The 26,847-nt window shown below is 41.8% G+C and overlaps 1 protein-coding gene across 1 annotated transcript in view; it reads right to left on the minus strand.

Moving 5' to 3' along the window:
• Positions 1 to 5,840: 5,840 nt before the first annotated feature.
• KCNK5 (potassium two pore domain channel subfamily K member 5) overlaps positions 5,841 to 26,847 on the minus strand; it is a 35,812-nt gene continuing 14,805 nt past the window's right edge. Inside the window, exons 3-6 of the mRNA XM_053382932.1 lie at positions 13,547 to 13,658; positions 11,409 to 11,575; positions 9,809 to 9,977; positions 5,841 to 8,263 (exon numbers count right to left, since the gene is read on the minus strand). Of these exons, the coding sequence (XP_053238907.1) occupies positions 7,446 to 8,263; positions 9,809 to 9,977; positions 11,409 to 11,575; positions 13,547 to 13,658 (1,266 nt within the window). The 3' untranslated portion in view covers positions 5,841 to 7,445. The remainder of the gene's footprint in view (positions 8,264 to 9,808; positions 9,978 to 11,408; positions 11,576 to 13,546; positions 13,659 to 26,847) is intronic.

A 26,847-nucleotide genomic window follows, 5' to 3' on the forward strand; every position in this document is an offset into this window, starting at 1 on the left:
TAGGCCATTCCCATGGAGGGCTCACTATTCCCCACCTGTGAAGCACAATAGGAATAGTGAACCCTCCATGGGGATGGCATATTTCTTGCAGGTGCAACATTTACTTCAGCGCATCTGTGGTGCATCTTTTGCACCTCAACTGGACTTTCTTGTTGGCTGTTAGTTTTGCTGTTGGTTGGCTGTTACATTGACCTGGAGATTCTCCACATAATGGTGGCAATCCAACCAGCAAGTCGCTCTACATTTTGCTGGTAAAGTCTGGTGTAAAACCACAGGGCTACTTATTTTGGGCCATATTCCCATGACATCCGTGTGTTCTCTTGTTCCAACAAATGAAGTTCTCTTTATTCTGTGATATAATATCTCATTGTGGACCCAATGACAGTATAATTATAGGAAGCAAAACATGCAGACAGCAATTGAGGAGCGGTGTTGTATGGTCACCTATGTAGGAGACACTTGGGAACATGACTGTGTACCATCATCTGTCTTTGCCTTCTCATAGCTCCTCATGATTCATGCAACATCCTCACTATAGCAGCAAGTTGCTGGAATGGGAAAATAAATGCCATTTTTTATCACCTTGTTGTGTTGAACATGCTTAATGAAGATCAGCAGTGGGTGTGCCATTTTACACATACTTTAGGATGCCAATTCCCGCCCCCTCTCAGATAATAAGCTGTCAGCTTCCTGTGAGAAACACTGGTCAATATGGCTTGTATATAAAGGTAAAAGGTAAAGGATCCCTGTATGGTCCAGTCAAAGGCGACTATGGGGTGCTGTACTCATCTCACTTTTTAGGCTGAAGGAGCTGGCATTTGTTCACAGACAGCTTTCCAGATCATGTGGCCAGCATGACTAAACCGCTTCAGTGCATGGAAATGCCATTTACCTTCCCGCCACAGTGGTACCTATTTATTTACTTGCACTGGTGTGCTTTTGAACTGCTAGGTTGGCAGAAGCTGGGTCAGAGCAACGGGAGCTCACCCTGTCATGGGGATTCAAATTGCTGACCTTCCGATCTGCAAGCCCAAGAGGCTCAGTGGTTTAGGTCACAGAGCCACCCGCTCCCTTGGCTTGTATATACCAGGTTGGAGAACCTATGGTCCTACAGATATTTGTTTGACTGTAGTCCCCACCATCCCCAACCATGGGCCCTGCTATCTGCCGCTTTACCCATCAATTTAAATAGTCACTGGTTTTCTGAGTGGCAATTTCCTGTTTAGCTTTCATGTTCCTTAGGCATTGGGTACATAATAAATAATCCATGGGTAGGCAAACTAAGGCCCGGGGGTCAGATCCGGCTCAATCACCTTCTAAATCCAGCCTGCGGACGGCCTGGGAATCAGCGTGTTTTTACATGAGTAGAATGTGTCCTTTTATTTAAAATGCATCTCTGGGTTATTTGTGGGACCTGCCTGGTGTTTTTACATGAGTAGAATGTGTGCTTTTATTTAAAATGCATCTCTGGGTTATTTGTGGGGCATAGGAATTCGTTCATCCCCCCCCCAAAAAAAAATATATATATAGTCTGGCCCCCCACAAGGTCTGAGGGACAGTGGACTGGCCCCCTGCTGAAAAAGTTTGCTGACCCCTGTTACTAATCTAAGGGCATCTTGTGGCTAAGTGGGCATTTGAACCCAGCTGCCTTTAGTCCTAGCCTTACTCTTTGATGACTACACTGCACTGTCTCTTCAGAAGCCTTGTCTACCATCACGTTCAGCAGTGCATCCTTGTCACAATCAACACAAAACAATACTCAGCCGATACAAGGGTAATGGCTTCCTTTTAATTATCACTAGAAAGCAGTGTTTCCTTACACACCCAGAAACTGACTGAGCAGTACAAAGAGATGTAATTAGTGGAGCATGAGGCCATAAACCGGCTATCAGGAGCAAGGCATGCAGGCTCTTCTGATCCCAGTGTAGGTTGCTTTTGCTTGTTCAGAGCAGTCATCCCAGTATATAATCGCAAAGAGGCAAAAAAACTGCAGCATTTCCTTGATTAAGGTTGCACCAACCTCGCAGGCTAGTTGGTTAGTCAAGATCAGAATGGGTTAGTGACATGACATAAAAACATGTGGTTTCCTTTAATGCAACTCTCTGATCATTTGTCTTTACCTTTACCTCCACTGGAGAGAGGTGTAAAGCAAAGCTTTCTTTCTACCTGGGGAAAAAAGCTATTAAAAGGTGGTATCCCATCTCTCTACAAGAAAACCAAGCACCTAATGCAACTGTTAGCTGCTAACATTACAGGTCTCCAATGACTTTATCATCTCAAGTGATGGTGAATGAGTTTTAAAGGAACACACTCCACCTATTTATTTTTTAAAATGCTTAAACTATGTTTATGCCCAACAAAAACCACAATTGTCCTATTTTTAGGAGCAACATGGATCCTAGCTTATTTTCAATGCTTCTTGAATGTATCACACCTGGTTTCTGAAGCTTAAAGTGGCTCCTTTTAAAGTTAAGTTGAAAGTGTATCTCCTGATGTCTTAGGAAAAAGTAGCATCTTAGGAATGACTTCAAAATAAAGATAATGTGCCTGAACCTTGAATACCCATTTCAACCCCACTATAGGAATTCTTCAATATCTTCAATAAAATCTATCTATTTTATTGAGTGGTGTTAACTAATATTTACTCTGAGAAGATCCACTGTATTAATCATGTTAATTTCAACAGGCCTACTCTCTCGAGTAAAACTCAGTTGAGTACCACACAGTATGTTTTCCCACTGCAACTTTCTTGAATTCAGTCTAGTATGTCATTTCCTTTTGCCAATGTCCATTAAGTGTGAGGAAGAAAAACTTCTTTTTTAAAAATAATAATCACTTTTTATTGAAAAAGAGTTAAAATAAATTACATTTTACAAAGTCTAATATGTACATACAGTGATTCCAGTGACACAAATCAGCAAACAAAAGTACAGACTGAAACAGGAATTGTGTCTATTCATGTGATGGAGTGAGAGATGATATCATTAGGTCTGTGCACACTTCCAGAAGCATATGAAAATGGAGACCCTCATTTTAAAATTCAGTGCAGCATAGAAAGCATGAAAACTAAAGGTTCTAGGTAACTTTTAAAATCAGCAGGGATACATAATACTTTTTCCAGAGAAGATACTAGTACATTTTCACTTGTACCATATCAATAAAATAAGGGGAGTATCAGATCATGCTCAGGGCAGAAAACTTTATAGTTTATATGTTTTGAAACACCCATTGCCAGCAATGGAGTCAACTATGTATTCAAATTATGAAGAACCAATAAAAATGTTGCTTAAAAGTTTCATACCACTGTATTAAATTCATAACAGTTGTGTGAGTGTTTCAGGGCTTCATTTAGTGGCCCCCTTTAAAAGAAAAGCTAGAGCGATATACTCATTTACACTATCTATGGGTCAGTTTTGCAGTGGATATGGATATCAATCAAACATCAATCTGGCAGGTGGGTTGTAAAGCTTCTCCTGTATTTTTCAGAGCAAATTTTCACCCAGTTGCCACCCTACTATAAGATAGTTGAATACCCAATCTCAGTCCCAGGAATGACCCCAATGTTTGGCTAATTCTGGTCATGAGAATATCCTCTACACCAGAGGTTTTCAACCTTTTGTTGTCCACGGCTCCCTTGACCAACTACACTCTTTCTGCGGCACCCCTGTGGGACTCAGGAGTCCAGTAGTGTCACCCCTTGTGTGTAGAGCTGGCAGCCTCTCACCCTTTTTTGAACACCCTCCCTTGTGGGGTGTTCCCTCAGCCTCCTCTCTTTCCCCCTCTCCTTGGGAGTCATCTGGGCAGCTACTGCTGCAGTCCCTGGTGTATGAGCTGCCCACCCCAAAGAGAGGTGCTTCCCAGAGGCACCATTCGCTCACAGATCTTATAGCCAGAGCTGCTGCAATAAACAGCTGTGTAAGTCTCTGGGATGCAGAGATGTGAGAAGGCATCAGAGGAAGGGAGGGAAATAAAGAGGAACAGAGGCTAGTGTTGCCCACGGCACCCCTGACCACCATTCAAGGCACACTGGTTGAAAACCACTGCTATAGACTGTTAAGGAAAAAGAAGGAGAGTTGGTGGGTTGTTTGGTCCAATTTATGGAACTGTATTTCCTCTCAATAACACTATGAAGCTTAGCAGCTATTGCCAGCATTCTGGGTTGTTCTGAGCCCAGTGACAACAGTAGCGGTGGGACAAAAGGTAAAGCAGCAGTACCAAGGTTTCATGATCCACAGCTTGGTAGAGATAAGTGGGAAGGAGACTCCTCCCTTTCCCTACTGAAACACATGCATAAGATCGATGCCCTGGTGCTTTTGAAGGTTAGCAGCTATCTTTTTTTTTAAAAAAAAATCCCTTCCATAAACACCTATAACATGAACATAAAGTGGAGATTCCCCGCTCTCAGGCCGGAGGAGGAGGAGAAGTTTCCAAACCTAACACTTTCGCTTATTTTCACATTATGGAAATCCTTCTCAATACTTGGCTGAGAATTCAAGCTAGTCAAAGGCACTTCAAAGGGACTTAAGACTGAAAAGACTGAAGCTCCACTAAACATGGAAGACAGTACTTCAGACCAGGAGAGTGCTAAGGCAAACCAGTCCTCTGGTAGGTCTAAGGTGACTCCATTGTTTAATGAATGCTAGGTAAAGAAAGAAACCAACAACTAACCGGTAGAATCATAGAACAGTGAAGGGAAAATGAATAGCTTCCAGCAGCTAAAAACCTTGATCCAGTAAGTTATGCATATAGCCTTTTGGGCTGGCCACTTTATGACCAAAAAAACCCCTCTGCAAGGCACATGGTGGATTTGTTGAGAGGTAAGATTCTACCAGATGATCCAGCTGTTTCTCACATGTCCACTTTGATTTTAACCAGGCACTAGGCAGAACACTGAAGTCTTTGTATATATCAAATTTGTCTTCACTTAAAACAAGGATAAGGTTTCCTTGGAAGTGGGTAAGTTCCTAAAATGCAGAATATTTCCTAGGAAGGTGTTAATCACATCTAAAGAGCAGTACCTAACCTATGCTTTCATCAGGACACACAAGCTCACCTGTAGATGTACAGGTGAGTCTATCATTTTGTTTCTGCCTGCCTATGCACTAAACAACACAACAGTCACACCAAGAAGACATAATGTTTCAAGGGAATTATACGTTGTTTCTTGGCTGTTCCTATACTGATCTTGACACTAAAAGAAGTGTGCACCGTTCTGTACCTCTTTTAGTACAGAGAGAAACCTTTAAGTCATTCATTCATGGAAGACACAACAGATTGCAATGTCAACATTATGAAGTTATTTTCATAAAAATGATTTGCACTTCTGTAACAAAAATGGGACACAGTTCAGTACTTAGTGTATTCACTGCTATTAATATGAGGAGCACAGTCACTGATAAAAACAGCAGGACGACATTTTTTGAGTTGTGAAACTGTTTGATGCCAAATGTTGTTTTACAGAGGTAAAAATAAGTCATGCCTGCAAAGGGTCAGTCTAACTATTAAAAAGTAGCCACAAAGCCTCTAAGAGAAACATCACTAGCCTCTTGGCCTTATTTCAGCTATACATTACATAATGCATAAGATAACACTGGCAAATCCAATTGAACAATTTTCTGTCTAGAAAAGTGTGAGAAAATAGAAGTTTTGGGTTCCTTCTTAATTTCTTTTCTCCTCTTGCAACCTTCTTTGTATATACAGTACACATTTCCAAACAGAAATGAACAGACCATCTTTTGCAGGTAATGCCTTTGAGCTGTCCTTCTGCAGACATTTTCTAAGAAAGGGAATACTACACACCTCTTCCCCACTCTTCAGAAGCCAAACAGTAGTCAAAAAGAGAAGTTTGAGTATATCTAATCATTCAAGATCAGCACTGCAAAAATTCCACTTGGCCCTTCTTACCATGTCAGATTCAAAAATCCTCCCTCCAAGATTTTCATCATCCACTAATTCTTCCATTTCAGATCAAAACAGGAGGAAGTACAATTAAAATCTACACTGGAGTGACTCACAACCTGATCCTCAAACATCTCTAGGACTGTGATCTGGAACACTTAGGCTAGAACACTTGCTTAGATTGTTCACCATTGTAACTCTGCTCCAAAGATTTATAATGTAATTTAAAAAGGAATACCAACCACTGAGTTAATTATTTCTCTGCCATGTAAAGCCAATTATCAGATAAAGCCCTTTGCCATGATATCCAGCTTTGGCTGCTTTTATAAGTCTTCTCATACTCTCCCCAAATGCTAGTTAACATTTTCATTTTACTTAGAAAGCAGTTGAAATACAGCAGAAATATATGAAAAACCAACAACATTGTGTGCCCATAACAAATATACATCTACTCTAAAGTATCAAATGGAGTGGATAAAAATGGAATGTTTTAGAATCAGAGAGACAATGAATATAACAAAGCAGCTCTTCGGCTGTTCAGACAAACATCAAGGTATTCAGGCTGTGTTTTGCATTTTTTATATATCTAAAAACCAGTCAGTCAAAAGGGCAGTGTCACCAAACTTCACTTAGGAGACACGAGCACATGAAATTCAAGTATTTTCTGTAGACTATGGACAATGGAAGGGCACCTCTGATGCAAAACTGTTTGCCACTGCGCTTTTCTTCATTTTAAATCTGTCATCTGCAATCTCCTCGCACCAATCTGTTACTAAATTTTAAATATTAGTCATATGTACTTTTCATTATAACCAGGTATAACTGCAGATAGTTTCTTGTACAATAGAAGATATAATGTCTCCATAAAATTGGTTCTGTGTCTCTAAGTTAGTGCTTTTGTTCATGGACCGTCAGCTCACGACTCAGCAGAACTGGCATAACTTGAACAGTTATTGTTCAAGTTCCCTAGTCAGGACTGCCAATGTATCTCAACTCTGACCTTTAGATACTCAGCCCTTCTGGTTCAAAGCATCCCTTTGAAGGAGAATGGAAAGAGAGCTTCATTGTGCGATTTTGAGCTTGCATGAAACAATCAACATTTTCCACTCTGAGCCTAGATGTGATCTGAATTCAATTTTTCAGAAATCAAGAGTTAGTGCAGTAACCAGCCATGTCATACATACAATCAATCCAAACCAGTCTGATTTCAAAATCAGAACGTCATTCTTCATCAAATACTGAATAGGCCCAATAACTCTAGGCTTTTCTTCCTAACTTCAAGCACAACCAGCTCCCCAAAGGGAAAAGGAACCCTCAAGTTTTTAGAATTGTCACTTCACAGTGAGTAATCAAACTGAGTAACAAACAACTAGAGATAACATCCAGCTGTTGAACGCTTTCAGTATGCTAATGCAAGGAGGTGGTGGCAGTAGAAAATGCCAAACATGGTATACCTTCCTCTTTTTCCTCCTCATGCATGTTCATCTGTTCAAATCTGTGTTAATTGATCTTCAGGAAGCCAGTAACAAAAAAGAAAAAGCTGTTGTTCACGTTGCAGCTTTTGCAGTATTCACTATGTTGTATTCATTCATTAGCTGCTCATAAGGCACAGATATCTCTAAATCATTATTGGTAAATGTAGATTCATCAGAGGATGAAAATGTCACCAGTTTTTTTGGAGACTCTGGTTCCTCTGCAAGATTGTCATCCATAGACGACTTTGAAGTTTCTTCATCATCTGAAATATCCTCTTCATCCTCGTCTTCATTTACAAAAGTTATATTGGCATTTTCAAAGATCAGGGGTCGATAGTCCCTGGAGTCCCATGCTTCTCCTTCTTCCTCACTGATCCGATCCAGTTGATTTACAAACCCACTGCCCTCAATTGGGCTATCCCCAATACGCCTATCAGTTAGATGCCTCATAACATGAAAGTTTTGGAGTCCCAGAGAAACCTCATCATAGTCAAATAACTTGCTCCTTGTGTACATCACTTTGACATCTTGGCTAGAATGTTGCAAGGCTGGCTTCACTGGCTCTCCATTTAGGATTTTGTCATTGCTTGTTTTCAGACCCTTCTTTCCAATCTGCTTGATGAGATCATTGTAAGTCTCTTGCTTCTTGGAAAGGAAGCTGAAAATGTTCACATCTTTTGGGTTAGACATCTGAAGAGCTTTTTTTGTAGGAGGGTGGGTCTCAAAGGACTCCTTCCTTTTTTTTCTTCGTTTCTTGATTGCTTTGTGGACCTCAACAAACATGCTGACCTTCCAGTTAACAAAGAGAGAAAGCCATGCTAAGCCTAGGTAGATCCACAGCTCCACAAAGTATCTGTAGAGTGAATGGTAGGTCATATTTGGATTCACACCTGAAAGGGGAAAAAACAGAAAACAAAATTATAGGACCATACATACATACATGCCTTAACATTAGATTGACATTTTCATGTTTCACAAGAAACACAGGCAAGTTGTGCTTCCAACCCACTAAAAAGGAGATTTTTAAAAATGTGAACAACTAATTGTAGGGTCTAATTTGTAGTACCTCTCATAACTTAAAATAGTCATATGGTACTTTGGGATCAGGGTCAGCCTTTGTGCCTGAGATCAAGTACCAAACCTCAACAGTCTGTTCTGCAAACATCGAGTGTCCAAGATTAAAAAGTCTTGTCACATATTTAAATTCCAATAACTGCACATATATGCTGGCAGATGTTTCCATAGCTGGAGCCTTCTTTGTACAGGATCTTGTCTATCAATGAGTACCTAGGCAATCTCCTCATCACGTAACACATTGGCTGTCCAGTTTCTAGCCCTAATATGTGTTAATTGTGCCTTTCTTTCAGACCTACTGGTTGGTTATCTGGAGCAACCTGTCATTCAGAAACCTTCTTGACAGAGTCTCTAAATTATTATTCTTAATAAAAGTATCTATAAGATGGCTTTTGGGATTTGGCATGCATTTGTGACCGCTCATTTGTACCTGCCCCTTATGTCTAACTACTTGCCCTCAAGCTACTGAGTGGGCACATTGGGAAGAAAGAGGGGATGGATGGACTTTTACGCCCAGCGTGACTGAAGTGGGTCTGCTGGCTGTTTCCTTATTTTCCAAATTAAACAACTGAAGGAAATGGTGAGTCCCTGCATCTCACTAGCTTAGTGGAAGGGTGGTGGTAGCATTACCAAAGAGTTAGTGCTGTGGTTAGTATTTTACTCTCCCCAATCAGGGTGAAATTCTTCCTCACACCAGTATTATTATTATTTTTTGTTCAGTTCACAAAGCAGGTGGTTTGCAAAATGTCAGTCAAGTCCCAAAACACAACCAATAAAATGCTTACAAGAGCAATCCATTAAAGCAAACATTGCAACAGAACCAAATATGGCACCATAACCATACACAGCAGCAATGCTTCAAGTAATACTGAGCCTCACACAGTAACATAATGCCAAACACGTGGCTGAGCCTATACTTCTTTAAATGGGGTGGGATCCCAGTAATGTAAGAGCTGCCAGTGCCTCAAGGGGGAAAAGATCCCGCATTCATGACAAAGGGTGCCCTCAATGTGTCACCACACAATGAGATACGCATGCTTGTGGGATAAAAAGAAAGAAAGACTGCAACCGCTGTTCTCAGCTTAATAATTTGCCCTTCCAATGCTTACATGTAATCTGATTGTTTATGTCAGTTGTGCATGCACCAACAACCACCCACATGACAGCCCACGTGGTTTTTCTTCTTTGCAGAACTGACAATTCCAATGCCAATAAAAAGTGGAGATGAGTCACTTATATAGGAAATCACTCTTGCAACTCCACACATTGACTTTGTGATTGGCGGTTGTGTTAAGAAGTGCTGCAAACTTGCAAAGTATTAATGTTAATTAGCTGCCAGGGTGTCATGAATTGTTACTGACCAGCAACGTAGTCTCCAAATCCTATGGTGGTAATAGTGATGAACGAGAAGTAGAGTCCTTCAATATAATCCCAGCCTTCAGTCACCATAAAGACAAAGGGAGGAAGAACCAGGTGGATCAGGACTCCCCAAAGGATGAAAATAGCAGTGCATGTAATTTGTGCTTTCCTCTGCAATAAATGAAAAGGGGGGGGAGGAGAGATAAAGATAAATTATTTTGTTCTCTTCTTGTGCATTTTGCATTAACGAAACAAACAAAACCACAATAACTGTCTATCCTGTGGCAAGAATGTAGCAACTGCAGCCAAACTGAAGGAAGTAAATATAGGAAGTAAATGAGTAAAATGCAGGTTCATTTGAATTTTTGGTTATTTCCGGACATGTTTTCTTCTTCTGTTTTCTTGCTGGTAAAACAAGAAGCATCTTGGCATAAAATCATCACACCATGGATTTTCCCATAGCATTTTTGCTTTGTGAAGCATTTGTGTGGAACCTGCCCCACAGTTTAACAGTTAAATGAGAGAAACCTCTTAGTAACTTCCTTTTTCTCTCAAGTTTCTAACTTGTAGATTTTTTGAGATAGAGGTTCTTTTACATAAATACCTCAGCAGAGCAAAAAAAAGACATGGCAAATACACAGTGCAAAACCTGTGTTGTAATAAAACTATATGACACAATGTGATGAAGTTTAAACCATTAGCAAGTTCTTTCTAGCCAATGAAGATTCACCCAGCACCCAAGAAAGAGGGAAACCAACCAACCAAAGAAACCCCAGAATTGCTCATTCCTACAAGAACATAATGTATTTCTTCAACTAAGATAAGCCTAAGCCCCTCAAAACAGGGAATTCTCAAAACAGGGAATTTAGAGGGAAACAGAAGAGTACAGAAATATTGTGAGACATTATGATGGTACAAAGGGCAAGGAAATACCATTTTAACAGATCTGGACAGGGTTCCAACCTTTTACATTCTGAAGCATATGCCACCCCTTCGGATTCTTTGCTAAGCAACAGCAGGAAGCCAGTGACAGTTCTGGTTCTGCACTCTTTCTTATTGGCCCTTATTTAGAATTTACTTGAAAAATCTGGGCAGTGCATTCCAGCTGCATATCTGAGCAATGTATTCTAGCTGCAATGTATGGACAGTCTTAAGACTATAGGATGGACCAAGAAAGTAGGGAACAGAGGAAAGAGGGGAAGTTGGGGCAGAATGGAAGGCTGGGAATAGCTACCAAGGGGGAAAATTCACATCCCCAATCATCTAAAATTGTTTCTGATATGCTGATATGTGAATTATGGGTAATTCTCCTATACATATCCTTTATATTTTTGTGTAGCTCATGCATAGGAATTTGTGCTAAAATTTCAAGCTGCTTAGCTGCCTTGGTTTTAATTCTGTCCAGTACTAATTTATACTGCAAGCAGTTCTGGCGTGCATCAATATTGTTATCAGTAAGGAAAAGTGATGAATTGCATCTGAGTTACTTCTAAATAAAGGAAATGTTTTCTGCATCATCTGTCTCATAGATTGATTTTAAAGGTCTTCAGAGTTCCATGCATCCTGCGCTGGCAGTAAGATAATCAGAAATTCATTTCGTACCAGGCTTACTCCTCTCTTTGTCAGGAACTGGCCCAGCCTCTTGGCACGTCCTCCAAAAAACTTCCCCAAAGCACTGATCCATGTTAAGCAGAGAGGAACACCAAAGAGTCCATAAAATATACAGAAAAGTCGTCCAGCTGCAGTCTTTGGAGCAACATTTCCATATCCTGAAAAAGAACATTGTATTAAAATTTACCTATGCCATTTTCAAGCACCAAACAATAATAATTTCTTCTCTGTGAAAATTTTTGAGCTTGCTTACACATGACAGTTTTGGTCTGACATCCTGCAAGATCCTGCAAGATTTTTACTTGCCTCTACTGTGTAACATATGATCATTTAGTAAGTCACCAGTCAGTATTATCATAGCCTGCATATACATATCGGACACACATGGGCACTCACTGCAAACAGTAATAGGATATGAACTGGGCTAAAGATTCTGTGATTACACATTGCATCCACAGAAGCTGGCCTCAGAATTCTGAGTCCTAAGATTCTTTGCTTTCCAGTTTAAAACAAGTAAAGTTTTAAAACAAGTAAACCCTAACCCTTAATAAAGACGTTTGAAAATGAGTGGATAGACAGTGAAATTTCAGAAGCCAGTCAGTAACCATGCAGCTGAATACTGAACAAGACATTGTATTTGCCAGGCTGTCATCTCATGATTGATCTGCAATGCTGGTGGAGGAACCACCTCACTTAGCTGTTCCTCTGTGCAAACACCTCTGTTCTGCGCTGTTCTACATGGTTATGAAGATGGGATCAGAAGATATTTTGTTTAAGGATTCAGACAGGTTACATATGCCATGAAAACTGGCACAAAAACTGGCACCCAAGCTTTATTAAATAATATATGGCATATACCAAATTGCTCAGCCACCTGCCACTGAAAGAGAGAAAGACAAAAACAACTCTCTTATGCTTTCAGTCCTCGTGGCTGAAAATACACTAAACAAGGACCTAGGGAGAGCAGAGCCCATGTGTTGTAAGTCAATAAGAATATTCAAGTTTAAACCAGTTTCTGCTTTCTTGAACTGTTTATACAAAGTTTTTCTGGGCAGGGGGAGGAGGAAAGAATGTCAAGTTTCCTTCAAATTATTTTGAATAATGGTAACAAGTAGAACATAGTGCTTTATTTGGTTATGCAGTAAGGTTTCTACCTCCCCTTGCCCACCTACTCTGGTCAGTATGTTTTCTAACACTAAGCATGTTCTTTCTCAAGACAAACAAACAGACTGTGGCTCTGATGTTTTCCTACATCTTACAAGATTTTTTTTTAACAACATGAAAAATTTTGCAAAACAAAAAGCAGCGTAAATAAACCCTTTAACACTGTTTTCTTTCATTCTCTCTCTAGCTTGGGAATGAGGCACAAATAATACATAAAGCTTTTTATTGGTTTGATTGTGGCAACTCATTTTAGTCGCTTTGAATCACTTTTGTGACTCAAAATTGTGGTACCCAGAACTCGACACAATACTCTAGGTGTGATCTAACCATGGCAGAATAGAGCAGGACTATGACTGTGATTGTGGCTTCTACTGATGCAGCCTAGAATAGCAATAGCTTCTTCTTTTTGCTGCTGCATCACACTGTTGACTCATGTTAAGCTTGTTCCTTTCACATGTACTGCTGGCAATCCACGTGTTCCCCATCTTATATTTGTGCAGCTGGTTATCCCTGCCTAAGGGAAGAACCTGACATTTGTCCCTACTGAAATTCATTTTGTTAGTTCAGGTCCAGTTCTCCAATTGGTTAAGGTCCTCTTGAATGCCTATTCTGTCTTCTGCACCATTGGTTACCCCTCCCAGTTTGCTGTCATCTGCAAATATGACGAGCATCCCTTCAATTCCTTCATCCAAGTCATTTATAAAGATATTGAACACCAATGGGGTCAGAACAGAACCTTCAGTCACCCAAATTGTCTATTTTTTCCAGGATGATGTGGAACCATTAGTGAGAACTCTTTGGGTTTGGTCAGACAACCAGCTACAAATCCACCTAACAGTTACCTCACTCAACCCACATTTTACCATTTTCTTCGCAACAATGTCATGGGGGACTTATGCATTCTTGGCTCACCAGAGGTTTAAGAAGGAGAATATTCAGAAAGCAAGAGCAAGCCAAATACTCACCAATGGTTGTAATCACAGTAGCAGCAAAGATGACAGCATTAGGCCAGTTCCAGTAGTTGAAGGTGTCATTGCCATCAATAGAAACCCCTTGTCCAGCAGCTTCTGATACCACCTATAGAAAAAATGACAGCGGTCACTCAAAATGCACCCAGAGTGTTAAACAAGACAAGTCATTCTTCCATTACAAAAATATTTTTTCCATTACGAAAATAAAATGCAGTCTTCGAAATATATTTTACCCCATTCACACATGTTCAATTTTATCAATTTATCAGTGATAATTTTAAGATTGGCAAGAAAATCTAGTACCTCCCAGCTTATAATATTTTTCAAAACCCTATAGTATTTAACAGCTGTAGATTTTGGAAGTAATTGGAATTAAAAGAGTAACTATTCAAAGCTATAGAGCTATCTTTTGTATTAGATTCTGCAGTCATAAAAACACTTGGGATAGTCTATAGTCCAGTTTTCAAATGCAGTAAGCGATAAACTGAATTTGAGAATGATTTCTTGGTGTTGCTTTAAAGAACACGCAATGTTGTTTTGGGTCTTATCAAGGCCAGAGCGTAAGCATGGTGAATGGAGTCTTTTGGCAAAGCTGTTCAAATGAAAACAGTACAAGCACAGTGGAGTGCTTGTACACTTGCTGTGCTCAGGCAAGCCTCCATGAAACCAGGCTTTTCAGTTTATTTTTCTTTGCCTCATTTCCTAAATGAATTTCATGCTATCAGGGCTAACTGAGAAAGGGAACTGAGTGCAAAGAAACTTTCAGACTTGCTGTCCCAATTTGAACACTAAATATTTATTTTGGGCATTTTGTGGCAAGCGAGCCCATTCCTGCGACTTAAGCATTTCAGTGTTTTAAACATTTCTCCAAGTACAGCAGTTTTTAACAAGGGTGACCTCGACTTTCTGTAGGCATTACTTTGGGACACACTGCACTTCCAACCTTTTTTATTGGTCCATTGTAGATTGCATATATTGATCCCAGCAAGAGATATGCATTGATTGGAGCCAACGAACCAATAATTTTGTTTTTCTTAAAACAAAACTTTAAAACCAAAACTACTTAAGAGAATTGAAGAGGAATTTTGCAATCCCTTCAGATTTTCCTTTCAGGGATGAGGGAGAAAGATGTCAGGAGCCTGGGGCTTTAAAGGGATGATTTACGGTAATATTAAGGTGGGGGTTGTATGGCCAACCTCAGCACCTGCATATTCACATAACACCTAGTGTCTCACAGTACAAACTGTCTCTGACATCACTAGGACTCTCACACTTCCCCATAAGTGAAGAAACACCCTTGCTTTTGCTGAATTCCAGAGAAATCACTGTCAACCTACTGATAAAAAGAGCAAAACTGAGTGCATGTTTTTAGTGTATACCTCAGAAACAACGGTAGCCTTCAGAAATGGAGACTATACTGAACTTCACATGCATGAAATTATGTCAAAACCTGCCCTATGTCATGCATATACCTGACAACTGTGAGTAGCCTTTTGCCCAGCAGGTAAGGACCCAATAGCAAAATGAGCACATACATTGTATTTATAACACAAGAAGACGAAGAAAGAGAAGATATAAACAAAGTTAAGATCAGGACGAAACTGCTGACCCAGCTAAGAGGCTATTTCCACAATCAGTTAAGGCCGCACTCAGAAAACTAGTGGAACGCAACCACAGGGAGCATGGTCTAATGAGGCAAGCCATTTGTGGCATGACTTTGGCGATTTTCACTATGTGGTCTCTAAAATGCCAGAACAAAATTGGTTTGCATGGGTATGATTTAAGTTATCAGAAAAACATGCAGCACTGCTGCACAGCACGGGCTCCACACAACTGAGTGGACTGATTGAACTGCCCAGAGCCCTTTTAGGAAGAGGTGTAGCAATTCCATTATCTCTCCCCGTCACTCCTCTCTTAAGGCCAAGTGATATTTCATGACCTCAGACTCCCACAGTAAAATCAAAGAATCTGAATGCCACTGTGCCTTATGCTGGTTGGGCCATCCTGGATGTCATGATAAACCATGATTTATTGTTACATAATAAACCGTGGTCTCATCCCCTACTCCTCTCCTCTGACAGGGTTGCAAAGGGGAGATCGGAAGCTTTCACTTCTATTTTTTGATTGACCTCAGTTTAGTGAACACCCAAACCCTAAATTGTGGCTAACCTTAAGTATGGTTTGTTTAAAAAATACAAGGCAGCTTCTTAACCATGGCTTAAATTTGGCATGGTTTGTTGGGCTGGTCAAAACAAGCAGCTGTGCTTAATAATCATAATAAAAAACAGAAGTGAAATATTCATATGACTGTGCCAGAGGGAGAGAGGGGAGGGGACAAGCATAAGGGTCAATGTGGCTCAATTCTGTCATGTAAAACAATGGTTTATGACAATGTCTGAAACAGCTCAATATGCTAAATCTTATGCAGATAACTTCATTAACCACAATCTCTGTTCAATTATGTATTTCAATCTATACCCTTGTCTGCAATTCAAAGAGTCAGTGAAGCAACACATGCATAATAGTTTCTTCTTCCTCTCACATACAGATGACTACACTGGGAAGTTTCAATCTTACAACAGGCCACCCGAAACTACTGGGCTCACAGAATTTTGGATATCTTGCTGTTAAACTGAGGCACCTCCTCCTCCCCTGAAAATTAATTAGATTTATGACAGCATTAACAGGTGATGGTTAATACAACTTCTTTCAAATTGGCTTTCTCCCATTCCTCATATATGAAATAGCAGACACAATCTTCAAGTGCTTGTGTTTCAGGGTAAAGAGGCGGGAGGCATAAATCAGCAGATGGAGAGGAAGAGCATATCAATGCAGTTCATATCCTGAGAAGCTACAGGGCCAACTCTTCTCATTGCTGTGTCAACATTTCACAAGTTCGCGCTCACAGCTGTTCTTCTGCCAAAGCTGCACCTCCCTCTTGTCCCCATTGGCATGCTTTTACCTAGGATGAGCTATGGCCTTGCTTGACACAGCTTTCATTCTTTTCCTCATGTCTTTTGGCTATGATAAATCTCAACATGGAACTGAAGCAATATGGAGTTCATTTCAAAATACACAATCAAGCCATAAAAATTCAGGACACTTCTGGAAGTGAAGTGGCATGACACAGAGCAGGCATCGTCCTGTTTGTTTGTCTTTTAGAGAGGGCTTAGTTATTATCAGGGTATCTAGAGTTTTATCCTAAAGGTATTCAATTTTTATTTAAAAATGGAAACTTGCAAGTCTTGTTTCTGTTAAGGTCATTTTTTGTTGTTGTTGTTGTTTTTTGCATACATTGCATACATGCATGTGTGTAGGATTTTTCCTAAATAATTGGAAACCTGCTTTTATTTCATAATTTCTTCCGATTCTCTTCAGCATAATTCAGTACACGGGCCTTATTTTGTGCCAACTCCTATTGTTGTTGCAGTGGTAGTTGCCATTCATTGATCTCAAGAGTGTGCCTCCAAGGAAGAAGACAAACCACTGTGTTAGCAGCACTGACATGAACTCCCCGAGAGCAATAGGTTTGGTATCAGCTTGGCTGCAGGCAGTGGCGTAGCGTGGGGGGTGCCAGGGGTGCCGGCCGCACCGGACGCAACATCTGGGGGGGGCGCGAGTCCAGAGGGAAGGGACAAGTTCCTTCCTCCGCCGGGCTCCCCGCCGCCACCGCCAGCCTTGCGCCCTAGCGCGCGCCCCCCCCGCCGCTGCTGCGGCTGCGCTCCACTCACTGCTCGCAGGAGGGGCAGCCGCTGCAGCAGCGCCGACACCGCCACCGACGCCTGGCCGGGCACGGGCAGCCTCCGCACCCCGCCGCCGCCATCCCCTCGGCCCAGCCACAGGCGGAGGCTGCTTCTGCCGACTGGAAGGGAGGAGAGCTCCGAGGGGCCTCGACGCGCCCTGCCCTCCCCAAAACCCTCCGAGACGAAGCCGGCGGGCGGGCGAGGGTCTCCCGGCGGAAGGGGGCGCCGCTGGCTCCGGCTCTCAGTGCAAGTCTCAGCCGCGGGGGGGGGGGGCGAGGACGGAGCGCGGCTGGAAGCCCCTGGACCCGGCCGGGAGGAGGAGAGGCGCTCGCCAAGCCCGGATCTGGAGCGCCTCGGAGCGCGGGCTCCACCTACAGCCCAAGGAGAGGAGGGGGCGGGGAGGCGCCCGAGGGGAGGAGGCTTCGGCTGCCTCGGCCCGCGGGGGCTCCGCAAATAATAAATTTAATAAATTCCTGCTGAGCCTTTGGGGGGGGGTCCTTGGCTCCTTCGCTCGCCCCCAGCCCCAGTGGCGTAGCGTGGGGGTGCAGGGGGGGGGCGGCCGCACCGGCCGCAACATCTGGGGGGGCGCGCTCGCACTCGAGTGCTAAAATCCATGGGTTAGGGGGCGCAAATTACTTGCCTTGCCCCGGGTGCTGACAACCCACGCTACGCCACTGGCTGCAGGAGTTGCTGGAATGAGGTGTACGAGGTGCCATCCAACTGTCTCAGGGACTCCATTCTGGATTGGTGTAGGCTTCTTAGCATTTTCTTCTCCCAAAGATATCTCTCAAGGCAACAGAGGTTTAGGATCAGAGTTTTCCTTCTCATAGATGATGAGCCCCATCTGCTCCAGCCTTTAAGTAATTAGGTACTAGACTAGAGGAACATGAAGCAAAACTGCTATGCTTGCCAGCATATAGCTAGAAGCCATACACACAACTCACGTTTAAAGGCACATGGTAACCTACCCACAAAGCTTAGTCACATGGCTCCTGCAATTCGAGTTCCTCAAACTTTAAAATTGCTGTTATCCACCCTAAGCCTTTAAGGAAACAGGGGTTAAGTTTTAAACAAATAAATTATAGTTCTAAGAGCACAGAACCAACAGGGATCTCTTCCAAAATTACAATCTCACCTCAGCTATGTTAATTGTTGCTTACTATGCCTTAGGATACATGTACAACCTTGAAGCAGACACAACTTACACAACTGAGATTAAAAATAAAGAAATCACGAGGCTGGAAAGAAGTGAATATTGTTGCATGGTATAAAAAGAAAGTAACAACTCTGAGCTGAAGACATTCCACAACACACTGAAGTAAATAATATTTGGGTCATTCAAACAATTTAACTAGCAAGCGTCGTGTTTCAGATTTTCTTAAATTTGGCTGTGAAAAGTTGCTTTAAAAGTTTCAGAATAAAGAGCCTAAAGGGCAGAGCTGAAAGCAGAGCTGAAGCACCAACATGTGCATAATAGGAGCACTGCCCAGTTTTTCAGCTGCTCCTGAGGCTTCAAAGAGATGCTTCCAGATTCCTCAGCTTCTCTTCTATCATAAAGGCTAGAAGCACGCCTGAAAAATTTCAACACTGCGAAGGAATCACCTGATTCCCTGACAAAATGGCAGCTCCCAAGTCCAGCTAAAGCCTTATAAAACAGCTTGGTGTTTTTTTACAACTGCACAATATTATCGGAAGGTATGCTAGCGCAGTCACAATTCTTATCTGTTCAGATAAAGCAGAAGATTATGGTCATATAAAACTTGTTTTGCTGCAATAGGTTTCATCAGATGATGCTTATACTTATACACCTTGGCACAAGGCTGTTTACAAGTCAACACAAGCAGGAATAGCAACACAGGCAGTGACAAAATTAAGCTCTAGTAAAGAGCTAGACTGAACACCTTGCAATATAAAGGCTATACAGTTTTCAGATAGGGATGTGTTGAAATGTTAGCCTAGAAATATTTTCAGGGCAAATGAGCCTTTGAGGGGTTCAAAATATTGCCCCAAGCCTGCTTATTTTTATGGGTGGAGGTTCCCTAGCATTGTTCACAGCTATTTTTTCTCCTGGACTGCAAATAATTCAGTACCATTTCTCTGCTCTGATATGCACTTTAGTGGTCCTAGCCAATTAGGGACCAGACAGTCAGTGTGATGATGCCAAAAGTAGCTGAGTTAGAGAAGTGGCAATGATTTCTGGTCCTGTGGTCAATGCTAACTAACCCAGAACACACTGCCTCTCTAGTGCCACAAAAGGTTTGTTCTGCAGTTGCAAGAAATCTATCCTTCATATGGAAGCACCCAACACTTGGAATTCCCTGCCCATTAATATTAGGCAGGAACTTTTACTGCATTTTTTGGCATCTGCTAAAAATAAATTTGTTTCAGCAAGCCTACCCAGGAATGCAATTTTTGCATGTGATTTCAGTAAGTATAGTTGTTGATAAAAAAGAAAATAACACCAGTAATTTTTAGTAAAATGTCACTTGTTTTTAATGTTTGCTTTTTTATATGTATCTTTTTATATATCATTATCCATGTTATAGGGACGCGGGTGGCGCTGTGGGTAAAAGCCTCAGCGCCTAGGGCTTGCCAATCGAAAGGTCGGCGGTTCGAATCCCCGCGGCGGGGTGCGCTCCCGTTGTTCGGTCCCAGCGCCTGCCAACCTAGCAGTTCGAAAGCACCCCCAGGTGCAAGTAGATAAATAGGGACCGCTTACTGGCGGGAAGGTAAACGGCGTTTCCGTGTGCTGCGCTGGCTCGCCAGATGCAGCTTTGTCACGCTGGCCACGTGACCCGGAAGTGTCTCCAGACAGCGCTGGCCCCTGGCCTCTTAAGTGAGATGGGCGCACAACCCCAGAGTCTGTCAAGACTGGCCCGTACGGGCAGGGGTACCTTTACCTTTACCTTATCCATGTTATATTTGTCCTATGTGACCCTGTTGTACTATTATTTTCCTTATTTGATGAAACACTCAAATTTTAGAAACGAGAATATGCATTTAATGCCTGCTTCCAAGCCCCTTATGTAATTTCTTTCAAGATAGTGGAATGTCTGTGGATCTGTTATCTAATCACAGGAACACACAAAATACCAACGATTTAGCCAATCACAACAAAACAGCCCAGGAGCATGGGGTTTGAATTTATAATCGGATGAAACTTCATATCACTGTTCCTCTTTCAGCAGTTTTTTATTTTAACAGAAGCCAGCAGCAACAGAGCAAAATAGTAGGAGACAATAAGCCCTCCAGCCGCTCTCCCTGCAGTCCTGCCTTTGATTTCATCACTAGCCCTTTGGAGAGAAGGATGACAGATCAAGGCAACAAACAAGAAAGGGGACCCAGAGGTTGGATAAAACATAATCACATGGGTCTACATAAAAACAGCAACACAAACCAGCAGTCTGGAGACAGAAACTTCTTCACACACAAGAAAGGGGATTTTCCTCTTCTTTTTGTTTTCCCCAGATAAGTTTGTAACCAGAAATTTTATAAACACAGCATTTTGACGCTAGAGAAAGGGTGGAAAGAGGCTGAAGCAAAGAACTTTGGTGCGGAGCGAAAAGAAGCTGCAAAAAAGGGGCAAATGACCAGATCACATGCAACTTGGGAGATAAGCTTCACCACTTTTCTTAACTGTCACTTAAGGTGTCAACTCCTTTCCAAGCACTGAATAGGAGGCCAGATGCGTATGTGCAAATGTGTGCGTAACAAATACATTCCTAGGAATTAGGACTTCCTCAGAGTGTATCCAAATCATGAGCACTCAGGCCTTTGGTTACTGCCCATCCCAATTTCCCATCTCAGACATAAATGGTAATGTTATGAATGTTCACTTGGCCTCTGCCTCCCCAGCTGCTTGAAACCTACTGGCACATGACCAGGGTCAGGAGCAAACAGCCAAACAAGCAACTCTTATAAGCAGCCTCAGGCACTTGACACAGCAGTCTCTCAGGGACTCTAGGAAATTGACTTAGGATGGCTGTTAAATCACTCTCTGCTTCCCTCTTACTTCCCACCTAGTAACATTATTTGAGATTCCATTTGATACTTGACTTTTCTGGGAATGCTCAGTGACCTTCGGGGGTGAGAGAAAAACAAACAGGTGAATTGCATTGTCTCAAGCTGGCAGGCAACACCCTAGAGGTTTGCAACCTGTGGGGAATTTTACACTTTCATTTAACTGACCTTAATAGAAAAGCAAAATTTGAAGGGCTATGGGGTGAAAGAGTCCAGGATATGAGTCAGCATCAACATTCATGTGCACTTGCACTGAAGGAAGAGTGGGTCATTAATCATATATATATGCAAAAGCCAGAGATACTCTGAGATGATAAGTAGCTGCATATACCAATTCCCATATCAGCAGGGATTACTTTAACAGGCTCATTAGTAGGGGTGGGGAACTTGTGGCTCACCCAGATGAAGCTGGGCTACAGATCCCAGGGCTGGCCCACCCATGAGGTGGACTGAGGCAGCTGGCTTAGGAGGCAGAATCCAAGGGGCGTCACTGCTGGAGAAGTGAGGAGAAGTGGCTTCTGGCGAGAACTTGTGAGGGTTTTCAGGAAATCTCAAGAGATCTTGCTGGAACCCACCACCATGTGATCCCGGGTAAGTTAGGCTACAGCTACTTTCCCATTTTGCCTCAGGCGGCAAAGATGCAATGTTTTGAGAAGCATTTCCTGTCTATTTGCTTCAGCCACAAGTGGCTGTTTGCTAAACTCAATTTCCCCTAAATCTTGATGATCTCTTCATCATGGCCCATGTCATGGTCCCCTGCAAAGTTTGTACCCTTTTCTTGGCAGAGAAACATATACATTAGGTGTGGAAGTCTACTTCACATTTACTACTGTAGCTAAACTGAACCCCTCACACACATCAGTTGTCTGACATCATCTCTTGAAATGAGAACAATGGGAAGTCTAACATGGTATGAGGACTAGTTACTTTGTTTAGAGATCTAACTGGATCACCAAGTTATAACTCTTGTCAACATCCAATCTTATCACTCATCTCCCCGCAAAGTGTTATCATACACTTTACTAGTAATGTTGCCAAAATGACAGGGGCATAAACATCTGAATACGTGCGCCTCTTTACTCATGAGAAACATATAAGGAGCAAAATGTTATTTCTAATTTAATCATTGCCCCAGCCTAGCTGATGTATTAGGGAGATAGTGTATAATTTACTTCCTTTCAGAAGATTCATAGCAAGAGCATGAGACTCTTGAGATTAGAACCCCACTCCCTCTTCTGCTTCACTGGCAGAGCGATGCAGTATAAAATTAATTGAGCATAAATTTAGCTAACGCCATCTGAAGACAATTTAAAAGAGCTTTGGCTTATTTCTTATAGGGAAACTTTACTGTGAATTAGCCCAAAGGCATAACAGGAGCCAGGTAAATAGAGCAGGAAACTAGGGAAGTTCACATATTGTCCTGGCAGATCATATCTATATTCATAAAATGCTGACTTCCAAACAGTAGTTACGTACAGCATGACCCTTAGAAACTGAGGTTACAAACATAATGTAAGAAGGGCCCTGCTGGATCAGGTCAAAGGCCCATCTAGTCCCCCATTCTGTTCTCACAGTGATCAACCAGATGCAAGCAGGACCCTCCCCAGCTGTGACTTGGTCATCATGGCTAGCAGCCACTGATGGACAGTCAAATTTAGCTGGAAAACACTATGTATTCCTTACACCATGTGTGGCCCTCTCTAGCACCCAGGTATTCATTGCAAACATTGAAACATAGTTGTGAAAATTGTTCACCTCCCCTCAGAGGAGTGGATTCAGATTTTATTGCTGCAAGTGGCACCACTCCCTGGCATTTAGTTTCTGAAATGCATGAAAAAACAGGTCCATTGCATGAAGTGGACCTGCATTAGGAGATGCATGTTGACTCCCACCCTATACACTATTGCAGTTTCTGGAAGACTAAGCTATCTATGAGATATATAAGAATTGCTGCCAGTTTTGCTGCTCCACCCAAGCAAGAGAGAAGCAAGGGGGGGGGAAAGCGGGGAGTGTTCAAAGTACAGATGTTAATACTATTTGCACTCTTTGATAGCTGTTTAAATTTGCTAAGGCCTTATTCAGGTTTTCATCTGTTATTGCCTATTGTGAAGAACTGATTGTTGCTAGCAGATACCGTTTAATCATTTCAGCAGTTGTTTTGACTTGCAGTTATCTTTCAAAGGAATGGAATCAAAGTTCAAAGTGCTGTTGCAATTTCTCCACTGAAACGTGAACTTTTCTCAGCAGTGCAGGTGCAGCTGGAGAACTTTATGCACCGCATAAAGTGGATTACCTGGTGAGTCAGGCTATAATCAAATTAAAATTTTGGCTATGCTCCCCCTCTTATCAGCTGGCCTATGTGCTGCACAGGTTTTTTAAAGAACCAAAGTTCTTTACTGCAGAGTAAAGTGAAGTTAAAACATTCAACACAAAATTTACAGTTGCAATCCTAACGATGCTTACTTGCTAATACATTTGGCTGGAATCTGTAGGGCCTACATTGGAATAAATATAGCTAGATTTGGGCTAACTGTTAAACCTACCAACTGATTAATAAGCAAGTGGATAATAAAATCTACATCTCAGCAACACAAATATATATAACAACTCCTGCTGGATCAGAGTGTATGTAGTCCAAGATCCTTGATTCAACTTTGGGCGGTCTGGTTCTTCTGGGAAGTCTACAGCTGGCTATGAAGACAAAAGCCTCCCCTGCTGTTCCTCCCCAATAATGGCTTTTTAATGCAAAAAGCACCAAGAAACCAAATCATACTCTGAGAGAACAGCTTTGCTCTTTCAGATCGTTTTTGTAGCATTTATATAACAGTACTACTGAGTGTTCACATATTTTGGGGCTTCAAGGCACGATGTCTCATTTATTGCTGTTCGTCTGTTATTTACTATGCCAGCAGCCTAGACTTGCATCTGAACAAACCTCTGTTTCTTACCTAACAAAGCGCCCAGAGCTTGTGGCAAAGTCTGAAATCTAAAGCATGCAAGTAAATGCTGCTTGGTTTCTTGTTTATTTCTTATGTAACAGAACTACACACACTGGGCATAGTTTTACTTCTGATTGCTGCGGGAGAGGGAGGGAGGAGATGTCGTCCAAGATTTTGTTGTTTTATCTACCAGCAGATTTGCCAGAGATTTAGGAATTCTCCATTTTTTAAAAAGGAAATGGGAGAGGGAGGGGAGTCATGTTTCATAGTAGCTATACTCTGCTTCATCACCAGCCTCTGTGATTATATCTGTCTATCTATATATCTATACAGTGGTACCTTGGGTTACATATGCTTCAGGTTACATACACTTCAGGTTACAGACTCCTCTAACCCGGAAATAGTACCTCGGGTTAAGAACTTTGCTTCAGGATGAGAACAGAAATTGTGCTCTGGCAGCGGGAGGCCCCATTAGCTAAAGTGGTGCTTCAGGTTACGAACAGTTTCAGGTTAAGAACGGACCTCCGGAACGAATTAAGTTCTTAACCCGAGGTACCACTGTATGTCCTAACGACAGCTCTGTTACAAGCACTATTTATTAATCAAAGGGTGAGCAACAACTTCAGTGCAATAAAAATAAAAAAAATGTAAAAGCCAAAACATATGTATCATCTCCCACCACTACCTCAGTGAGACTCACCAGAAGCCCACAAAACAAGAGCAGTTTCCATTGCACTGAATGCTGGAATTACTCAGGCTCCAGGGAAAGGAATAAAGCATGACCTGAGATACGAGGCATAACTAAACTAAAATGAACAAGGCAAATGTTTCTGTTCCACTTGGAATGGTTTTATGCGTTTTAGAATTGTAATTGTTTCTATTATTGTATACCATGGTGAAGGAGTGGGTAAAAAATCTAATAAACAAACAAATAAACCAGGTTTTAGAATATGCATGTAAAGTGAAGATGGTAACAATTAAGCTTAAAGGATACCTGGATCTTAAAGGATCTGCAGCAATTGGTTTTCCTTTGAACAAGTCTGAACTTTGCACTGTTAAGCTGGGGGCAGAATCAGAGCAGTTAATGTTGGCACTCAACATAAATAGCTGTTTAAAACAAGCTAAAACCATCCTGCTGCAGTGCCAATGTTACAGGCAGCTTTAGAAGCAAAGGATATCTTTACATACATTTACTATATGTTAAATACTTCTTTTTGATTCCTCGTTGGGAAATTATGTGGTTCCCTAATCTGTTTCTTCATAGGTTACTGATAAAATGCTACCAGAAAACATAAAGAAGATTGCATTGTGGTGGCAAGCCAGCAGTATCTGACAACATGTTGTTGCACACCATTTTAGTCTCTGAGTGGTGTGAGATTCCAGGGGTCCAGTTGCTTACCCAGGGTTCTTGTTTCCTTTGGAACTGAGGCACAGCAGAGACTGTGGTGTCTTTATGATAATCACACACATATACAACCTGAGCCTATGATGATGGAAGGGTTCAAAGCATTACACTCCAAGAGGGTCCTGTTTTTCCCATTGCTGCAGCCTTGGATCCAAAAAGAAATGATGTCTCTCTGACCCTCTGCTCAGCTTGCTGCATTTAACAGCCTGGCATTTCTCTCTCTCTAGACCATATCCCAACCAACTGCAATCCAAATACAACTCTGCTCACACCCATCTGCTGTCCAGCACAGCGTATCTGCTTTCTTTGGTTGCCGATTACCTTTCTTTTGTTCTCCATTATGGCTCTTCTCACAGGTGATTTCCTGAGCACTGAAAAACTGGTTTGACCTGTATTTTGACACTGCTAAATTCAACACCTGGCAACCCAGATTAACACTCTAAGCATTGATTAAACACCAAGAACCACTAGACCCAGGAATTTAGGGGAGGATCTGGCATCCACAAACTCATTACTATATGAACCTATGTTCATGAAGACATTGCAATAGGGAAAGGTTACGCATGCTGTCCTCACATGCATTAACAAAAAAGATAAAAGAAAACTTAAATCATGGCATGTAAATTGGCAACTATAAATTGGGTCCTCTGTTTGTCCATTGTCCTGCAGCTTACAGTGCAAATGAACACCATACTGCCAACAAAAGGTTACCAGGCATCACAGACTGCTGGATCACACCCAGAGCAAATCACTGTCATCCTTGAACTTTTGACCTAATTGCATGATGTCAGAGCAAATAAGCAGAAGCTAGGATGAAAGCACAATTATTCCATCCTTACATGTTGGTTTAACACTGAACTTACTTTCTATTTCTTTTCCCCCCGACTGCAGAAGCCATTTCTAGTTAATAAGTTACAAGCATCCTTGACTAGAAGAGCTATGACTGATTACCAGTCCTCTTAACAGATACTAATTCTGCAAGTTGACATAATTACACAATGGACATGTTTTACTTCTGAGACAACTGGAGTGGGGGTGGGGAATGGCCTTCCAAATTTGGATGATTTCCTCCCATTTAAAACAGCCAAGAATTATCTCCCTGCCATGAAGTCTGGAGAGTACTTCAGAACAGAAAACAGAAATCAGTGTCAACAGTGGTTAAAGACAAACAAGCAGCTGTTGAGAAAC

The sequence above is a fragment of the Podarcis raffonei genome, chromosome 3 (assembly GCF_027172205.1).
Source record: "Podarcis raffonei isolate rPodRaf1 chromosome 3, rPodRaf1.pri, whole genome shotgun sequence".
Classification (NCBI taxonomy): domain Eukaryota; kingdom Metazoa; phylum Chordata; class Lepidosauria; order Squamata; family Lacertidae; genus Podarcis; species Podarcis raffonei.